This window comes from Pinus tabuliformis, chromosome 4_1, assembly GCF_031772625.1.
Source record: "Pinus tabuliformis cultivar Carrire ecotype Pingquan chromosome 4_1, CPIR1, whole genome shotgun sequence".
Taxonomy (NCBI): Eukaryota; Viridiplantae; Streptophyta; class Pinopsida; order Pinales; family Pinaceae; genus Pinus; species Pinus tabuliformis.
The window spans coordinates 856999185-857020395 of record NC_142303.1 but is presented as its reverse complement, the minus strand read 5'-3'; the positions used below and the strand labels follow the sequence as shown (position 1 = coordinate 857020395).

The 21211-nt window shown below is 41.8% G+C and overlaps 1 protein-coding gene across 1 annotated transcript; it reads left to right on the top strand.

The window, feature by feature from the left end:
- The first annotated feature begins 14967 nt into the window (after nt 1–14967).
- On the top strand, nt 14968–20898 carry LOC149178912 (uncharacterized). Its single transcript, XM_089422282.1, has 7 exons — nt 14968–15460; nt 15554–15702; nt 16308–16496; nt 16651–17632; nt 17786–18298; nt 18803–19695; nt 20005–20898. Exons 1-7 carry the CDS (start codon nt 14968–14970, stop codon nt 20896–20898), a joined length of 4113 nt encoding a protein of 1370 aa, XP_089278408.1.
- The last annotated feature ends 313 nt before the right edge of the window (nt 20899–21211 follow it).

The window sequence follows — 21211 nt, the reverse complement described above, 5'->3', positions numbered from 1 at the left end:
TCTTTGAATTTGTTGCCTATATACATCGTGTTTGGCAAGTTCTGAGAGGGGAATGGATATTTTCAACTTAGCTATTTCTGCCTCTAAATTAAATGGTTTTTCCAATGGAGTCTTGGTGTTGATAATGGCAGTTTTTTCCTTTTCATTTGAATTATCTGCGATTTTCTCTTGTTTATCAGCGTTATGAGGATTGATTGCTTGCGGTTTTTCGGTTTCAGGAAAGTTTTTTGGAACACTGTTCGAGCTTTCTTTCGAGGAAGAAGGTGGCAAAGGCTGATCTCTGGAAGGCTGTATTTCTGTTATGTCTTCTACAGTCACTTGATGCGGGTTTGGAACATTTGTATCAGCTGGTTCTGTTATGACAGCCTTGCCTTTAGTCTTGTTGGGTTGTTTGCCATCCTTTGTTTTACTAGGTTCAGAAATGTCAATGGTCCTAGTTCTCAGCTTATATTGTTTGTGTACTTCATACACAGCAGTATCATATCCTTGTTTAAAATCAAAAGACTCACCAGATTTAGTTTGAAACTCATTACAGTCATGCTGATTCTGGTCTTCTTGGGACAGGAAAGTTTTATGCTCACCCTTTAGATCCATCAGGTTCATGTGAGTGTCCTCTATGGGTTCACTAGAAGTAGATCCTTCAACATAGTTATCTTGAAAAGGGGGTCTTATGTCATGGTCTTGGTTAGACCTACCAGCATTTGTGTTCTGTGTTTTCCTAAAATTTGGATTCCTTATGGTATTGGACTGTTGTCCTTCCCATGATGCTTTCCTTTCGACATTTTCTACTCTTTCTCCCAGCCTTTGTAGGCCACTGATAATAGCATCAAGATTTTGATCAAAGGCTGAGGGTTCTTCCTTAAAGGTGGTTCTTCTTTCCATTCTAGCTCTGTTTCTCTTGGAAATTAAGTTGGCTTCTACGCTAACAACAACATTTTGCATGTCTGCAAGGGTCTGAGGAGCTCTTTCTTTTAACTGGTATGCCATATCAGGGTCAAAACCATCCGGAAATTTGTACAAGGCAAGGTCAGGTGGAGGCCTTAAGTTCTGTGGTATTGCGTTATATACATTATTGAATCTTGCACAGTACTCCAAAACAGTCTCTTGAGGACCTCGTTTAATCGTATCATATTCAGCTAGTATGTGCAAGGGGTCTTTCTTTTTCTCCCATCTGTTGGTAAAGGATTGGTAAAGCTCATCTGGGGTGGTTATGGAATTTGCAGCAAGTGAACTGAACTAGGTTCTTACATCACCTGTTAAGCTCTGAACAAAAATTCTCATTCTCACGCTATCATCATCTATTTCGTAGTTTTCAAAATAGTCTTGCATCTTTTTGGTATGCTGAATGGCAGTAAAAGGGCCAGTACTATCAAAATATGTGATTTTAGATTGGTACTCTTGAGGTAAAGCCCCAGCATTAGCGGGCAATTGCAGGGGTGCATACCTATTAGACATATTGGCAGGGATAAGTGGAACAATAGGGATAAATGGAGCAACTGGGATAACAGGGATAATGGGAATATCAGGAGTATCTGGAACGGTGGGAACAATAGTAGTAGTAGTTGCGGTATTTGCAACAAATGGGGGTGTGGAAGGAGTGCTATGAGATGTGAATGATGAACAAGGGGAAACAGGGGTAGACCGGAATAAAACCTTGACAGGAGTTGGAACAGAGCTAGGGTAAGCTGTTTCAGGACTCAAATCAGCAAAATCTTCCTGTCTTTCTTGCTTCCTGTGGATTTTTGGGATTATGTTAGGGTTTTCAAAAACAGCTGGAGGGTCTGGATCTGGGTTTGATCTTGTATATCGTGGATTCTTCTTGGGAGCCAGCTTCCGAATTCGTTCTTTTTTGGGTATTTTTATGGGAATATTTTTGTAATTAACAAGGGACAGATCAGATTTTGGAATGGCTGTGTATAGCTTAAAACTAGCATGAAGATTGACTGAAGCAGCTTTTATTTACTTCTGTCAATGTAAAACAAAAACAGTTTCAAAGGCTTCCTGGCTGACATTCAGGCTTCATCTGTAGTTTTAAGAAATATACAACAATTAGAAAATCGACCTTTTAACAGGGGATTTTTCCAACCTTCTTTGTGAAATTAACTGAGGACAGTCCCCAGTGGAGTCGCCATTATGTTATCACTCAGGTTGTCCCCAGGTTGGAGTAAGGGATACGACCGAGGTAACCACAGACCAACTTTGGATTGCAGGTTCTAGCCCACATGCAATCAGAGAGGGCTCTCTCTTTCTGATTTAGCTTTGTTGAAAAGGGATCTTAGGCTAGGTATTGAGTTCGAAGGGTTTTTTTTTTTTTTTTTTTTTTTTGGTGGGAAAATTGATGTTTCAGGTAGAGAGGCAGAGCATAGTCTGAGGGTTTCAAACCATTGGGCGTGGAGTCGAGGAGGAGGACTGCTGGTGCATTTCCTTGGTCACAATAAGGGAAAATGGAGCAAGATAGCTGCGCATGAAACAATGTTTCAGGTCTAAAGGATGAGGTGAATGCTAAGGAAAGAGAGGCAGTTAAGAATCTCTCAATCAGCTTAACAGAGGGAGGTAACAAAGCTCTACCTAGGGGCAGTAAAGAATCCTTAGATAAATGGAAAACACAGGTGAATCAGGGTAAATATGAGCCAGGGGGAATTCATATTTATAACCAATTCGTTCAGAGGAAAATATAAAGAAACAACAGAAATTGTGCATAGAGTGTATTTAAACAAATTCTAGGCTATTCTTTCTTCCTGCTATTTCGATAATGGTAAACAGTAAACAGAGGTAAGAAGCACTTATTGTATCAGGCTGCAGCACAAGATTTCCATCTTTGGTCTCCAGAAAAGATTTACAACACATCAAACAGTCTGTTCTCAGAACTTTCAGCAATCTTTGATTACAGAAAAACTCAGGTATTCAGTGCGAGTCTCTAGTGAAAATTCTCAATTGACCAACCCTTGAAACAATGTAGAGAGCGGTATAAATAGGGAAAAACTCTCTACAATTTCTTTATTACATCTTGACCTAATCAGGTCTAAAAAATGATTAATTTGACCTAATTCTATCAGAAATAAATGCGTGAAAATATCTCGGGCTGCGCTGAGGACTGCCGTATCAAATGAAGTGAATGTGCTTGTCCTCGGTGGCTTGGTGCAGTGTTTTCTGAAATAAATGAGCATGGGTTTTTGCTTGTTTGCTATCCGGTGGCTTTGAATGCTTTAATTGTGATTTGAAGGCAAGGACGGGCTTACGCCTCTTGATTTGACTTTCTGGGAACTCATTAATGTTGTTCAGGTGCTTCGAGCCCCTAAAAAATCTTGGTTGATACTCTTTGGCTCTTCTTCTCCATCTGATACTCTTTGGCAAAAAATGGGTTGTTGTTCTGACGTGCTGTGCGTTAAATCAACATTTAATGGCTATTGTTCGGTCCTCGGTTTCCTTCAAAACTGTCTTTTGCTCCTTTCTGATTGTTTCGCGAAGAAAAACGGGTCATTCGGCGCCTTTTGGGCTTGCTGGGGGCTTGCTAGGCGCAAATCGCGCATCAAAAACTACCTCAGAAACTGATTCCGGGGCTCCAGAGTGCGATTTTTGCCCTTCGCGCCAAAAACTAATGATGACGTCAGCATGACGGACCTCGTACGGCAGGTGACGTCAGTGATGACGTCAGCATGATGACGTGGTGGTACGGCAGGGGACATGGTGGCAGGACACGTGGCAGGGTGACTCAGTGGTACAGTCACAGGAGGCCATGCAGGCGGATGACGTGTCATGGTGACTGGGCAGGGGGGTGACACAAGCGGGTGATGTCACTGGGCAGGAGGCGGTTTCCGATTTTGGGGCGCACCGCCTTTGGACAGAGGTGGTTTTGGGGGAGGGGGCTCCGCCACAGCCCAGAAGTCGACACGTGGCGGGAGTACGGCGGGAATACCGCCCATCTCCCGGACGCTAACCTTCGGGCGTGTTGGGAGACGGGAAGGCCCGCCCACCGTAGATCTGTGGGGCGGGCGATCTAACGGTTGGCGGCGAATGTGAAACGGCGGAGGTATAAGGGCGGGGATCCGGGGAATATTCCCATTTAAATAAAGCGCGGCGGGGTTTAAAACTTAGGTTTTGTGGGTTTGGGGGTTAATAAGCGGGCGGGAGATGTGTTTGTGAATGAAACTTTGGTATAAGGGCACCAAAGCGGGCTTTTAGAGGGTTTTAGGGCTAGGGGAGAGGTTGTTAGCATGATCAGGTGTCATCTAACTCCTGCTATGACTCGGATGGGCTAAAAATAGTCCCAGATAGACCGTTCTTTCCCTGACTTAGAAGAGATATGGCTATATTTCCAGGGAGGGGATATTTATATAGGGGAGTTTTATATACATATTTTTAGTAGGGGAAGGGGAAAACTAATAGGGAGTTATATACTAGAGTTAGTGGTTAATATGGAGATGATAAGCAGGCGCTAAGGTAGGGGACCTTAGGCTAATCCTCGAGGGAAAAGTGACTCATAAATGAGAAATAAAGAATCCTTGAGTGAAGCAGATCTTCACCAGGACAAATGACATGGAGAATGATGAAACTAAGAGGAATCAAGCAGATCTTGACCTCTTTGGGAAATTAGTAATTGACTTGGGGAATTAGAAGAAGGGGGAGTTAGTGATGTCCAGCTTGAGCTCCTCCAGATGAAAACTGCCTGATAACTGTGATCTGAAAAGATAAAACACTTTGTAACACAAAATTGATCATACATCATCATTCTGCAACCACACAGCTACTTACCCGGCCTACTCACCTAACATTTTTTCTTCTTTTGATTTGGGTGCACTTAGACTTGCAGACCCAGCTTTACAATTTTTCTTTTGAATGTTTCCTATCTAAATCTACACTTATTTCTGCCAGGGCCCAGATTAAGCAGTTGGGTCCCTTTGATTCTCTACCTATCTACAAATCTGCCAAGATTAAACTGTTTGGACAGATGCATTCTCTATATTCTAAAACAGGAAATTGAAACCTGGGGAGACCAAGATTAAACTGTTTGGACCTCCCTTTAAAAAACTCTTCAAAACTGGAACAACTCATCAAAATTGGAATACAGCAGTGGCATTTGGACTAGCGCAGTTCATGGCTTTCTTCTTTGGTCTCTTCTGGAAATATGGAACACTGCAGCTTGCAAAGTATGACATATTTGGCCTGTAAAAATGTCAATCATGAAAAATGAACACCTGTTGCAACAGGAGGCTAACAACCCCAACCCATAATCTGGTTTAGGTGTTACTAGGCCGGTGGATTTTTGATCCATAGTCTGGTTCAATGACCACTAGACCATGTGTTTGTCAATTTGCTGATCCACCCCACTCAGCTTTGAATCCAATCTACCCATCCCACATAAACCAAATAAGAGAACCCATCTCATCAAACCTATTAGGAAATGGCAAGGCTAGGCTGAAAATACTGTCACACCTGGAAAATCCATGCCATGGTATAAAATAAACACATGAAATCCCATGCATGCCAAATCTAGCAGGGAAATTACACATGCAATTCGATACCTGCAAAGAATCTTGTTGTAGCTACTTGATATTTCCTTTCCCTTCTTGATCTTTACTTCCTCTTCGCTTCTTTGCCTTTCTTGCTCCAATGACAAAGTACTCGAAGAAAACTCTAAGTGTCCAAGAGTATGAGAGAGAGAGAGAGAGAATAATGAGAGAGCTCCAAAAATAAACAAACAAAAGGTTACCAACTGATCCTCAGAAGAATTTTTATGAATGAGGCCTCTATTTTTTTTCATTTTCCATTATTTTCCTTCATTTCCCCCCTCACATGCAACCTATGACCTTATACCTCATTTTTCTCCTAATTTGCATTATTTTCATAAATAATTGTGCCAAAAATTCTGTTTTGCCTTTCCAAGGCCTTAGACATTGCCTATTCAAATTTCCTTAGCCATAAACAACCAAATGAACACCCCCTAGGATGTCTTTCCCTACATTCAACTTGGAATAAGTGTCCCATTGACTGTGGTTATTGTTTCTAACTTTTATTACATGGAATTTTCACGGGGGCTATTACATTTTCCACCAGAGCCTTAAATTATTTAAACTTGTCAAAGACTTCAAATTTCTTCTCGGGGAAATATATCCATGTATTCCTTGAGAAGTTGTCTATAAATAATACATAGTACACATACTTACCTAGTGATGGAACCAACACAGGTCCAAATACATCATTGTGAACAAGCTCTAATATCCCTTTCACCCTCTTAGCACCAGAGGGGAAACTCACCTGATTATGCTTCCATATACATAATGTTCACAAAAACAAAAATTTAGAGAGAAATTAGACATACCGACTACCATACCATTACCATGAACTATTCGAAGTTCCTTCTCTCCAATATGTCCAAGCCTTTGATGCCATTGTAGAAAATATTGTAGATTCACAAGCTCATGCAATGTACTAAAGCACAAGACAAGAATCTCCTTCTACTTTCAACCACCGAAAGCCAATACATCAATGAAAACAATATGAACAAGAATAAGATAAATCAATGGCACATAACACAAGATGTATCTGGGGAAATCCACTGCTCAAAGCCTCACTATCTCTATTTCATATATCAGAAATATGAGTGAAGATACAAGGCTTGTTCTCTCTAGAACAATTCGACACAGGTATGCTCATCTTTCTCAACTCACAAGCTAACTCCTGGCCAACACTTAGCCAATTATGTATCTCTCCAAGCCCCTAATCTCTTTCATAATTCCTAGGATGAATAGTTGGCATTTAAATGGAATTCATGCTTCCAAAACTACGCAATCCAAACATAGGATTAATCTCTGATGCATGGATGATATTTACACTACAGTAAATAATACAACTCATATTACACTATCCCTACACTCTAGTCTCAACTGGGTCTTTCTCAGAATCAACATACATGAGTTTCCGATGAGGAAATCTTCAATTAACTAGAGTGACACTTGTGGATGCACTAGTGCACCAACTAATTGTTAACTTTCTATTAGTTCCACAAACAGTTTGGAACCAATTTAACTGAACATAACTCGGTAAAATGAGTGACCTAATTTCGAAATAAATTTAAACTCATACTGGACCCTAAAACTTAGGGAGAACATATACATTACTAAAGAAAGACTTCCAACTCGAAATTCCTAAGCTAATTAAGTTAATTAAACTTAATTAACTATTTACAAGTTGCTATGAGCATAGAATTCGATTTTAATTCTCAGTTTAATTCAAGGAAAAATTAAAATGGAATTTCTTGTTCATTTCTCAACACTCCCTCTCAACGAGAAAGGGATTATCAGTTACCCCAATCTTGTCTCTATGAAACTCAATTTTACATATTGACAATGCCTTTGTCAAAATGTTAGTATCTTGCTCCTCTATGGGAATGTACTCTAACAACATAATCTTCCTCAATTCACAATCTGTGAGATGATGATATCAGATATCAATATGCTTGGACCGATCATGGAAACTGGATTTTCAAAGAGTTTGATACAACTCTAATTATCACCGTAAATCACAGTTGGATCCATCTGCTAACTAAACAAACCAACCAAGATCTTCCTCATCCATATGGCTTCACATGCTTCCTAACGCGCAGCCATGTACTCTGCCTCTATGAAAATAAGTGCAACCAATCTCTATTTCCTATTGTACAAAGAAACTATCGTTGACCCAATACTGAAGGACCCTCCTCATGTGATCTTCCGGTTGGATGGACTCCCTTCCCAATCTACATGGGTGAAGCCTTGAAGCTTCACTCCCTCTATATGTATGTAGCCTAATCCATATTGAGAAGTGCCCCTCAGGTATCTCAATACATGCTTTGTTTCCTTCCAATACAACTTGGTAGGCCTAACCATCACTTCACTAAGTTGGTTAACTGCATAGCACATATCTAGTCGTGTGTTGACCAAGTACATGAGTGAACCCACAAGCTGCGTATAAATAGTAGCTTCCAATACTTCCCCTGATGTAGCATTGCCCTTCCTCCGGCTACCTTCTAGAGGAGTCTCCATGGGTTTGTTGCTCTCCACGTGGAATCTCTTGAGTATCTCATTGGCATACTTGCCCTGAGACACAAGCAACTCCCCGTCTCCCTGCCATACCTCCATGCCACGAAAGTAATGCGTGAGCCCCATGTCTTTCATCTCAAACTCTCATGCAAGGTCATCCTTGCAAGATTTGATAAAATGATAATCACTTGTCAGTATGATATCATCAACATAAAGTAAAATGATCAACAGCTGACCTTCCACCACTATGTGGTACAAGTTCACATTCACTTCACTCTTTGCCAAGCCTAACCCAGTGAAGTAGCTATCTATATTGGTGTACCAAGCACGGGGTTGTTGCTTCATCCCATACAACGCTCTCTTGAGCCGGCACACATGTGACTCACGATAAAAGGTATCAAAACATTTGGGCTGCTCTATGTACACCTCTTCCTCAATGATGTCATTAAGGAAGGTTGCCTTCACATCAATCTGATGCATCTTGTAACCCATCTGTGTTGATAGTGCTAATATAGATTTGATTGAAGAGTACCTTGCAACAGGAATGAAGTTCTCATCATAGTTAGTCCCCTCTACCTGTGAAAAGCCACGGGCCACAAATCTAACCTTATGCTTCTCCACACTACCATATGTAGCTTTCTTTACCTTGTAAAGCCGATGAGAGCTCACCACTGACTTGTCCTCCAGTCTCGAGACCACATCTAAAACATTGTTACAAACTATGGATTAATACTCCTCCACCATGGCATAAATCCAAACCAGATGTTGCACTACTTCCTTAAAGGAAGATGGCTCTATCACAACACATTTAACCATAAGATCCATGTATCTAGTGTACCTCTCAGGTGACCTCCTCTGCCTGCGCTGAGAAGTGGGTGCCCCCACATTCTCCCATGCATGATCGACAATCTGTCAGCCTCTCTGGTGCACTTTCTTCCCTCTCTAGAAGAATCTGCTTGAGTGGATGTCTCCACTCCCACATCCTCTACATGTGGTTGCTCCACATCAATCGAAGGCTCCTCACACTTAGGAGCTAAAATATCCTCATCCGCATGTAGCTCAAGCTCCCTCTCAAGGGATACTCGCATGGCCTTCTCCTCATTGAATCTAACATCCCTGCAAACCACTATCATCCTACTGGTCGGAAAGTACACCCAATAGTTGTTAGGTGTATTAGTGTACCACACAAATATCCCCAACTCTGTTGTAGGCTCAAGCTTCGTCTGTGCATCTTTGGTCACATGGAAATATACCGATGACCCAAAAATCTTGAAGTGACCAACATCTAGCCTCTTACCGGAATAAGCCTCGTATGGTGTCTTCATCTCAAGTATCTGATGTGGGCTATAGTTATAAACATAAACTGTTGTGTTGCTTGCCTTAGCCCACAAGTGTAGTGGTAGACCTTGATCATGCAACATCACCCTTGCTTACCCTACTATGCTTCTGTTCTTCCTCTCAGCAAACCCCATTCTACTGAGGGTTATGGGGTTCCGTCAACTCTCGTTTAATCCCTTTCGCTACACAAAAGTTATTAAACTCATTTGATACATATTCACCATCATTATCACTATGTAGATTTTTAAACTTCTTGCCTGTCTCTTTCTCCACCAATGATTTAAACTCACAAAAGTTTGAAAGTTTGATCATTTTTCTGCATGAAAAATATCCAGCATTTACGAGAATAGTCATCAACAAATATAACATAATACTCATGTTTTTTCGTGGATGTTGTTGAGAATGGTCCACACACATCTAAGTGGACTCGCTCTATAATAGCCTCTGCTCAACTATCTTTGTCGTGAAAGTAAGAATTGGTGTATTTTCCCAAAGTACACCCCTTGCATGTATCGATTTTCTCAAGCATACCTTTCAGAAGACTGGTAGAGATCTGTTGTAATATCTTCAAAGCCCCATGATGCAAGTGGCCCAATCACCTATGCCACAACTCACCAATGTCTCAGCTCTACACCCTTTATGCTTATGTGCTCAAAACAACACACTCCTCTACTGCTTGCTTATAGATATTCTTCACTTGAATCCATATCTTCTTTACTTGACCTATGGCTATGTGTCAAAGGAATGCCTTTCCTTTTGAGAAGATCACACCATAGCCTCTATCCTCAAGCATGGAAATGGATACCAAGTTCTTCTTTAGGCTGGGCACATACATAACATTCTTCAAGGTGAGTAAAGCCGCATGCTCCCTCTGAAAATTAATTGTGCCCAATCCAGTAACACTATACTTCTCGTCATCACCCATCTTGATATGCATCTAGAGATATTTCTCCCCAAGGTCATTGAATAACTCATTTTCGTCAATCATGTGGAATGAAGATCCACTTTCTAATTATCATACACTTCCCATCATTGATGACACCATGAATGCAATGAGGGAAAAGTCCAATTCGAATTGAGAGGCCAAAGCCTCACCCACCGCTCCTCCTAAGGACTTCTTCTTAGATTTCTTAAGTGGACAATTTGTAGCAAAATGGCCCAGCTCATGACAATGAGTGCACTTAACCTTCATCGTGTCTTTCTTCTTACCTCCATCATAAGAATCCAATTTGGAATGGGAAGCTTTCCCTTTCCCCTTCTTCACCTTAATCGCTAAGGCACAGTTCTCTTCATCATTAGTCTTTGATGAACAACCATCCCTAGTGTTCCTCCAGATCTCCTCCTGCATCAAATCCAACCACAGTCGTCCCCAATCCAGTAGCTTCTCTCGAGCATTGACAAAGTCCTGATAACTATGCCTACTCTTTGGGAGGCCAAGAAGAGCAAGACCCACCATATCATAATTGGAAATTGTGATTCTAACACTTCCATGTTCATCACTATACTGAGTGAACTTGGTCAAGTATTTTGGAATCATCTTGCCTTTCTCCATTTTGATTTTTTGAAGTTTGTCCTTCAGTGCCAATTTCCTTTGGTTAATGTTGTTCTAATAAAAGTTCGTTAATGTTTTCCACATAGCATATGGCATTTCCTTGCCATGAAGACTTGAGATAATGTGGTCTCAAACTCCCTCAAGGACTATCTGCCTCGCTTTCACCACACACTTCTTCCATTCAGCCAAATTTTGTGCATCTGATGCTGCTAGCTTAGGAATTTCTTAATTAACAAATTCCTTCAAGCCATTATCCTCTAGCACAACCTCCACTCTGTCCATCCAGTTAATAAAATTTGAGCTTCCTTACAAGGCATACTCGAGCCGCAAACCATAGAACATCATCTGTTGATCCTGAAGTATGTATTGTAAATTTTAATTTCACATGCAACTTAAACTCAAAAATTTGAAATCTCCTCTTGTATATTGTTCTTAGCTACGATACCATGTAGAACATCTTGTAGATTCACAAGCTCATGCAATGTACTAAAGAACAGTAAAATAATATACTTCTACTTTCAACCAATGGAAGCCAATAGATCGATGAAAATTATATGAATAAGAAGAAGATAAATCAATGGCACATAACACAAGATGTATCTGGGGAAAGCCACTTCTCAAAACCCTGCTATTTGTATTTCATATATCAGAAATATGAGTGAAGATAAAAAGTGTGTTCTCACTAGAACAATTCTGCACAAGTATCGTCAACTCTATTAGCTTAAAAGCTAACTCCTTGCCAACACTTAGCCAATCTTGAAGCTCTCCAAGCCCCTAATATCTTGCGTAATTCCTAGGATGAATAGCTTGTAATTAAAGGGAATTCATGCTTCCAAAACTATGCAATCCAAACATAGGATCAATCTCTGATGCATGCATAATATTTACACTCTAGTAAATAATACAACTGATAGTACATTGTCCTTGCACTCTAGTTTCAACTGGGTCTTTCTCATAATCGACATGCATGAGTTTCTGATGAGCGAATCTTCAGTTAACTAGAGTGACACTTGTGGATGAACTAGTGCACCAACTGATTGTGAACTCTCTATTAGTTCCACAAACAGTTTAGAACTAATTTAACTGAACATAACTCAGTAAAATGAGTGATCTAATTTCCAACTCAATTTAAACTCATATTGGACCCCTAAAACTTGGGGAGAACATATACATGACTACAGAAAGACTTCTAACTCGAAATTCCTAAGTTGATTAAGTTAATTAAAATTAATTAACTATTTACAAGTTGCTATGAGAATAGAATTCGATTTTAATTCTCAGTTTAATTCAAGGACAAATTAAACTGGAATTTCTTGTTGTCATTTCTCAACAACCATAACATGGTATTTTCTCTAGAGAGCACTAGATTTTCTGCTCCACTTTCAACATGGGGGCTTCACTGTGAGAGAAATACCATACCACATGGGTTCATATTGGGGGATATATATTGAGGTGAAAATGAAATAATATATTGGGGGATATACAGGGGGTAAAGAGTTTTTACATTGGCAGGTATAAAAAATGGAACTCAAATTTAATGGAAAAATATAAACGGGTATAAAAAAATGTTAATTAAAAGATACATACCTACAATATCTAGTGAAAGTAGGGGATTTCAAAATTGGGAAGGTGTATTGGGTTTGTATTGGTAAGGGGTCATATAATGTGAATTTTAAGTATTTTCCAATATGTATTCAAGTTAGGGGTATTGTTTTATATGCCATGAATGCACATGATATGTCATAGGTTCATTAAGTGAAGCGCTTGTCACTTTCAAGAACTAAAAAACTATTTCACCCATCAATAAAAATATTAACTAGAAGCTTTTACAAAGTTCCATTCTAAACTCCCCGCATCGATTCCAATGATCCTCGAACCATCTTGCAGGTATCTTTCTCGAACATTGTTCTTACACCTGCATCATCTATCTTTCTTGCAAAAATCATATTTCTTGCCAATGCAAGAATATGCAGAACACCTAAAAGTATTCTAATCCTTCGACCTTGCAACTGTAGCTTGAATTTTTAGTGTCTAATGATTCTAGCCTTCCTGTCATCCCCTAAGAAGACGTCACCACCATGATATTTCTCATCCTCATAGAACCACTCCCTATGAAGATTCAAGTGAATGGATGCACCTGAGTCAATCAACCATGCCTCATGATCTACATGTGTACTTGAAGAAGAACCTAAGTACACATCCCCACCTTCATCTGAGGTGGGTTTTTCCTCTGTAGAAGGAGCATCATCAGATCCCATTCCTTTCTTAGGAGCTTTATATCTACAGTCTTTTTTATAGTACCTTCCTTTCTGCATTTCCAACACACCTTTATATGTTTTCCTGGAGATTTAGATCTCCCTCTAGATTTAGATCTCCTAATCGAGGACTTATTTTTATTTCCGTTATGGGACCATCCTCGTATAGATAAGGCATCTCCTTTATGGATCTCCATATTTTTTCATCCCATCTCCTTTGATAGCAAGGATGAGGCTATTTCATCAAACTTCAAGGTAGTTGTATTGCTACCTATTGCAACAACCAGACTATCCCATGAATTTGGTAGAGAACATGACAACTAATGCACTTATCTTCATCTGGAATTTTAATATCAACAGATAATAACTGTCTTACCACAGTATTAAACGTGTTCAAATTCCTTGTCACCCGGTCTCCATCCTTCATCCTCAGGTTATACAACTTTTTGTGTAGGAACAATTTGTTCACCAAAGACTTAGATTCGTACTAAGTCCCTAACTTTTCCCACAAATCCTTCGGCATAGCTTCCCCTGATACATTCAACAATACTGAATCTGACACACACAACTGTATTGTGCTCTTTGCTTTCCAATCCAACTTCGCCTAATATTCAGCTAACATTGTCATTATTTTAGTACCCATATCTACTGTGATCCACTGACCTTTATCCACAAGTAGATCCTCCATCTTGAGTTTCCATAACTCAAAACTCTGACCATTAAATTTCTTGATCTCTATATTTCCACTGCTCGCCATCTTCTTTCACTACAAGGATCGATCTCGCAAATCTCCCACAGAATAGGGTCTACCACAGGCTCGAGAAAAACCCCTCAACAGTAAAGATGTCCCACTAAAGCCAAAATAGATCGGATACCAAATGTAGGTTTTAACCTTGTACAGAAACTACCTGCATACGAATTCTAAAACATAGAAAAGTAAGTAGTGGTGAGAATATAAAACAAATACTTACATATTTTCCTCTGGATCCCAAAATCGGTACTACCAGATTGATTTTTCATTATATTCCTTTCAATGTTACAACATATATATACATGTCGAAGAATTCATAAACTATTGAATTGAGGCTTCTGTGATCCATAATAGTTGTAAGCAGAACTTCGGCGAAAATCACATGAGGAAAGACCTTTGTCGGCGCGTTTCGAACCAACCAGTGTGGTTCATCGTCAGGACAACTTGAAGAAATAGATCCAGCTTAGCATGTTAAATAGTCTGAGCAGAGACTCCAACGGCTAAATCGACCAAAGGCTAATTTTGACCAACGGTCCATAGGTCAAATTACTATTCATTAATTTAATATTATTATTATTATTAATATTAATACATAAAATATTTTTAATGGTTAGTTATAAAAATTAATTAATTTATTTATTAATATATATATATATAGATATACATATATATTAAAGTTATAATATTAGGTTATTAATAAAAGTTAGGATTCAAAAATAAATAAAATATTATTAGTGGTTCGTTTAAGAATATAATTCGCTTATTTATTTAAATTAAATATATATATATCATATAGTTAAGGTTAAAAATATCAATAATTTAATTTAAATGGTTAGTTAGAAAAGGTAAATTATTTAATTTAATTATATATTAATAATATAAGTAACTTTTTGTTTAATTTGAGTTACCTAGACTGAGGAGAGGAACGGCTCTGCAGCGATTAGGGTTCTGAGAAAAGCTTCGACGGCGCAGACGGCACAGCACTGGATCCATTCACAGACTGGACCAAATCACCTGTTGCGTAACAGCGTTGCAGGGTACTAGAGTAGCACAATGGAATCTCCTCAGGGGAGGGCGTCAGAGCCCTCCCCATCGCAGCACGGTCCTGAGCAGGCATTTGTCTTTGGATCAGTCGACAAGGAGATACTGAACAAAGAGAACAAGCATCAGCATGGAAACAAGGAGACAGGAGGTCGGAAGGACAAATCCAACGTCACACAAGACAGAGAGGAAAAACCAGAAGAAGTTCCGAAGGTTTCCTCGACAACATGTAAGCCTATAGCTAAAGAACGGCCACGAATAGAGTTACCTGGACACAAGATTGACAAGCGAATCGAATTCATGAGGGATCATGCCCTTATTGGGATGTTTATAGGGTTCTGGCCGACAGAAAGAGCCTTATACGGATGGATTGCGGCGAAGTGGAAGACCAAAGGAGATGTTACTCTACAGCTAGGGCCGAAAGGCTTTTTCACAGCAATTTTCTTCTGTCTTGAGGACAAATACAGAATTTTGGGAGCAGGGCCCTACTTCTTTAACTCAGCAGGTCTGTATTTGAGGTAGTGGATACCAAGATTCAACCCGGATAAGGAAGATCTCACTTGGGCACCAGTTTTGATCAGAATGTACTCACTTCCAGATGAATATTGGGACGAGGACATTCTCAAAGATATAGGAAATGGACTGGGGGAGTACATCAGGGCTGCAGAAGAAACAAAAATGCGCAGATACACTTCTTATGCTCGCATCTGCGTCTTCATGCGCCTGAACGAAGCCTTGCCAGAATCGGTGAGTCTCTCCCACCGTGATGAAGAATGGATTCAACCTCTGGACTATGAGCATGTACCCTTTCGTTGCAGGAAATGCCATGCTCTTGGGCATCTATTCTGGGACTGTCCTTTGAATACCAAAGCAACTTCTCCTGACCCCTCTGAAACCCTAACCCAGGACGGCTTCACCAAAGCCCCTAGCCGAAAGCGCGCGCACAAGAAACCCTCAAATGGGAATAAACCCCAGCAAAATAATACCCATGGCCCAGCTACTAAGAACAGTTTCGAAATCCTTGCTCAGACCTCTGATGAGCAACCCCCGATCTCCGAGTCTAACCCTGCCCCTCCTTCCTCCTCCTCCCATCCCCCCCCTACAGCCTCCCCCTCCAAACGCCAATCCCCCATCATCATCACAGATAACCCCACAGGAGGACTGAAAGAGTCGGCAGGGAAATACAAGGATATGGAAGTCGATGGAAAGCTAGACCCCCCTCCAAGCTCAGAGATTAATATGGAAGGAAGCAGTCAAGTGCAACAGATGGAAGAAGAACTAGAAAGCATAGATCTGAACGGCCTAGACATTCTAGAACTAGAACTAGCATGCAAAAAGAAAGCATATGACAGTATACCCGAGACCCAACTCAGCAAGCTGGAAGTGGTAATTTCGAGAGCCTATCAACAGCATCAACTAGGTATACAGCCAGGAAGCCATTGGGATGGAAGCCTCCCCCCAAAAGACACCAAAAAGAGAGGAAGAAGAACGGATCTACAGAGAACGATCGAGATTGGGAAAATCCTGGTAGACTCAGGCAGGTATGCTAAATTGACGAAGTACTATAAACCCTCCGCTAATAGTTGAACCATGAAGCTAGTATCATGGAACCTAAGAGGGCTCAATAGCCCTAGGAAACTCAGAATGTTAAAAAACATGATTAAAATGGAAAAGCCGCAACTATGCTTTTTCCAGGAAACCAAATGTAATAGCTCTACTTTAGGCAGCATTCTCTCCAAAGCCTGGCCAGGATGTCGATCGGTAGCGGTAGATGCCTCTGGAGCTTCAGGAGGGCTTGCTATTGCATGGAACACACAAGCGTTAAATCTCTCAGATTTTCACGCTTCTCATCACCTCATCCAGGCAGCCTTCCACATTCTAGGCATGAACATTCATGGAAACCTATCAAATGTATATTTCCCGCAGGATACAGGAAGCAAAATTGCGCTTCTGGACACCATAGAAGCTTTGAACAACAACAGGAGGCACCCGCTCTGGATTATTGGAGGGGATTTTAACATGATTACCAAGCTAGAGGAGAAGATCGGGGGGAGAAATAGAATGGAACAAGAAAATGCCCATTTCAAGGACTTCATTCAGAACACCTCCCTCATAGATATGCCTTTTTGTAATGGCACTTTTACATGGAGCAATCGCAGAGCAGGTAAGCATCAAATTGCATCCAAACTGGATCGCTTCCTCATATCAGATAACGCGGTTCACCTCGGAGGAGACATTTCAGCTGCAATTCTTCCGCATACCGGTTCGGATCATTGGCCGATTGCCCTTCAATGGCAAAGACCAGGCGACTTGACCAGGAGACCCTTCCGCTTCGAAGAGTTCTGGCTCTCGCATCCCATGTTTAAAGACTTTGTCAAAACTACATGGACTTCCTTTATCCCACCAGAAGGGTCCAAGATGTATCAGTTCCAACAGAAGCTCAGGTTTCTAAAAAATCACCTAAAGCGCTGGAACAGGGAGACCTTTGGAGACATCTTTAAAGCGCAACAAGATCTAAACCGGGAATTGACGGACCTCCAACAAAAGATAACCACAGAGGGGCACACTGAGGTGACTCTGGAACAAGAACGATGCATCCACAGACAACTTGAGGAAAGGCGGAAGCAGGAGGAAGTATATTGGAAGCAAAAATCCAGAATCAGATGGTTGAAGGAAGGCAAGCGAAACACTAAATTCTTCCACAGAACCACTATTCAAAGAAGAATGCACAACAGCATACCTTTCATTCAAAAGCAAGGGGGGGTAAAAGTAGAAAAGCATGAGGAGATTGAGGAGAAATTCCTTAATCACTTCAATCATGTCCTTCAAGAGCCTGAAGGAGACAGGCGACAGGCAATTGAAAGAATAACCAACAATGTGCCAAAGCTCATTACGGAGGAACATAATGAGCTTCTCCTTCGCCCAATTCAGCCTCAGGAGGTGGACGAGGCAATGTCCCAGCTTAAGGAAGGAAAAGCTCCTGGACCAGATGGATTCACCACTACGTTCTTTCACACCTTCTGGGAGATGATAAAACTGGAAGTCTGGCAAATTGTAGAAGAGTTGAGAGCTCTCCATTGGCTGCTACCCTCTCTCAACTCCACCTTCATTGCCCTCATCCCCAAAGAGGAGGATTCAATCACCCCTGACAAATACAGGCTGATTGCTCTTTGTAATGTCATTTACAAAGTCATATCCAAAGTTATCGCAAACCGGTTAAAGCCCCTGTTGCCTCTGCTCATATCTCCGGAACAGTCGGGGTACGTGGAAGGGAGACAGATCATGGATGGCATTCTCCTCACGCACGAGATAATACACTCCCTCAAGCAATCAAAGCAGGCAGGTATGCTTCTTAAGCTGGATCTCTCTAAGGCTTTTGATAAACTCAGCTGGACTTACATTCAGCAAATGCTAATGGCCTTTGGTTTTTGTTCTATGTGGATTCGCTGGATCATGAGTCTAATTACCTCCACACAATTCTCCATCCTTGTGAATGGAATCCCTGCCCGCCCCTTCAAACCATCTAGAGGAATCAGGCAAGGGGACCCCCTATCCCCCTTCCTCTTTGTTCTAATGGCTGAAGGACTTGGCCGCCACATCAATCACGCCCTCCACTCTCACCAGCTCAAAGGCCTCTCAGTTCACAACACCCCTGCTACCTCTCATCAGCAGTTTGTTGATGACACCATGCTATTTGGCTACCCCTCTGTCTAGGAAGCCTCCTGCTTCAAATCCCTGCTCAATGACTTCTCCGAAGCTTCAGGCACCAGTGTCAATTGTTCCAAATCGCAGATTTTTTTCTTTCACACGCCTCCATCTGTTAAGACATCGGTTGCTCATATCCTAGGATTTCCCACTGCCTCACTCCCCTCCAAATACCTCGGAGCCCCCCTCACTGTTTCAGCCATAAAGCATTCCTCCTGGCGAACTCTCATTGAGAAGCTTGAATCCCGTCTTAACCTTTGGACGCACAGAACTTTGAATCTGGCCAGTCGGGTAGTGCTCATTAAGTCTGTCCTTCAGGCAATGCCCCTTTATCTATTCTCAATCCTAGCAGCGCCGAAGTGGGTATTAAAAAGAATCAGGAATCTTCAACGTGGCTTCCTATGGGGCAGCTCGGCAACTAACCGTAAATGGGCTCTAGTTAAATGGACCACAGTCTGCATGCCCAAAGACAAAGGGGGCATTGGGCTGAGAGACCCAGAGCATAGCAACTCCATTATGAGCGCCAAAATATGGTGGCAGTGGATCACTAACCCAGAAAAACCTTGGGTAAAAATCTGGACAGCCAAATATGCCAATAACAGACCTCAGGAAGAGCTCATCAGGTTCACCCCCAATGAAAAAGGTTCGCTAATATGGAATGCGGCCAAACAGCACTTCCAGTTAATTCAGCAGCACAGTTTCTGGGAAGTAAGGGACGGCAGAATGGCGAGATTCTGGACAGATGCATGGAGCCAGATGCCAAAGCTCACCCACGTTCTTCATCCACCTCCGGAATTCAATAGGCAGGAGCAGCAACAAGAAAAGATCCGACATTTTTGGATGCAGGAAACGGAGCACGGATTCAGGAAATGGAAACAGGGTAATCAGCTAATCAATAACACAAACCTTCGGGAAACTGAGGAGTTGGAGAAGGAGCTACGGAAAAGAAGCATTAGACACGACGAAGGCAATGACATCCTAAGATGGGGATACCGACCAAAGGGTGCCTTTACCACTTCAGAGGCCTACAAGATCGTATGCAATATCACTACCCCTTCTGATCCAATCTGGAGCAAAATATGGGGTCTTGGATCCTGGCCCAAAGTCTCTTATTTCCTATGGTTGGTAGGCCACAAAAGAATCCTCACCTGGGACAAACTAAGGAGAAGAAACTTTCATGGTCCATCCATTTGTCTTAACTGCAATCAAAATGAGGAAACTCTCCAACACCTCCTGGACACCTGCCCCCTAGCCAATCAGCTATGGGAAAAGGTGAGCTTTAGATGTCAAAAAAGATGCAGAATAGAGAACGACATAACCAACTCCTTAAGACACTGGCCACAGAATCCTTATAAAAGCGAGCTTCTCAACTGTTTGTGGAACATGATCCCAGGGCTCATCCTCTGGAGCATCTGGAAGGAAAGGAACAAACGCATATTCAAAAACCAGCGCTCATCGATCGAAGACATATGGAATAGGCTCTGTGGGAACCTCAAAGAAACGCTGCTGCTCCGATCCTGGACACAGGAGGATCTTCCTTCTCTAAACAACGAGAAAGGCATTCTAGACAACTGGCAACTGCATCTACCTCAGGAACAACACAAGATCGGCCCCTCCAAAAGTAGCATCATAAACAAAGGCACATGGACCGCTCCCCCTAAGCATTCTTATAAGCTCAATTTCGATGGTGCCTCCAAAGGCAACCCTGGAATGGCTGGCTTTGGAGGAATTCTGAGGAACCATGAAGGCACTCCCTTGCAGATATACTTTGGAAACATAGGGTGGGATACCAACAACTCAGCTGAGCTAGAGGGACTCTGGCAAGGGCTCCTTCTCGATTGGAATCTCAACCTTCAACCCCTGATCGTGGAAGGAGACTCCCAGATCCTTATAAACATGTCCAAGCGCCTCCAAAATGGCTCTCAAGCAAGGAAAATCGTTGCCAGCTGGAGGCTCGAAGCAAGACTAGAGGCCATCGAACAAGCTCTCCGCAGCAACAGGGCCATTTCCTTCAATCATACAAAAAGGGAAGGCAATAAGGTCGTAGGCCTCTTGGCCAACATAGGGGTAGAAAATGAGAACACCCTCCTCATAGGAAACACGACTATTATACCAAATAATGTCCAGGCTCAGGAATACGCTAGACTGGTCAAAAGCGATGCTGCTTCCCCGGATGCGGGTGACACGACGTGTGGAAGGGAGGAGCCACATGAAAGCCATGTGCTGCCTCAAGCTTAAGGCAGGCATTCAATGCGAGGATCGCCGCCAAGGAATATATGTATGGGTGATCATGGACGGCAATTCAATGCTCTGTCCGGGTTATTGGTGCGACTGCAGCGAGCAGTTATGGCGAACAGGACTCGAGGAGGCGATGAAGAGTTTAAGAAAGGTGGTGGGTTGGATCGTCATGTGCTGGTTCACGCTCAGTATTTGGTATTTGGTGTTCAGGCTCTTGCCTGGTCTATGGTTTTCAGGGCAACAGCTCTTGCCATCCCTCTGTCTGTTGAGCGTTGTTTCAAGTCTGAAAGGCTGGTTGGGTGGCGTTTCAAGT

What these genes read in the sequence shown, in the direction of transcription:
- LOC149178912 (XM_089422282.1), top strand. Translation starts at nt 14,968, where the DNA reads ATGGAATCTCCTCAGGGGAGGGCGTCAGAGCCCTCCCCATCGCAGCAC. An exon ending in ATCCTGGTAGACTCAGGCAG is followed by an intron (nt 16,497 to 16,650) that starts GTATGCTAAATT and finishes TGCTTTTTCCAG; the next exon opens with GAAACCAAATGTAATAGCTC. An exon ending in CAAGCAATCAAAGCAGGCAG is followed by an intron (nt 18,299 to 18,802) that starts GTATGCTTCTTA and finishes CTCATATCCTAG; the next exon opens with GATTTCCCACTGCCTCACTC.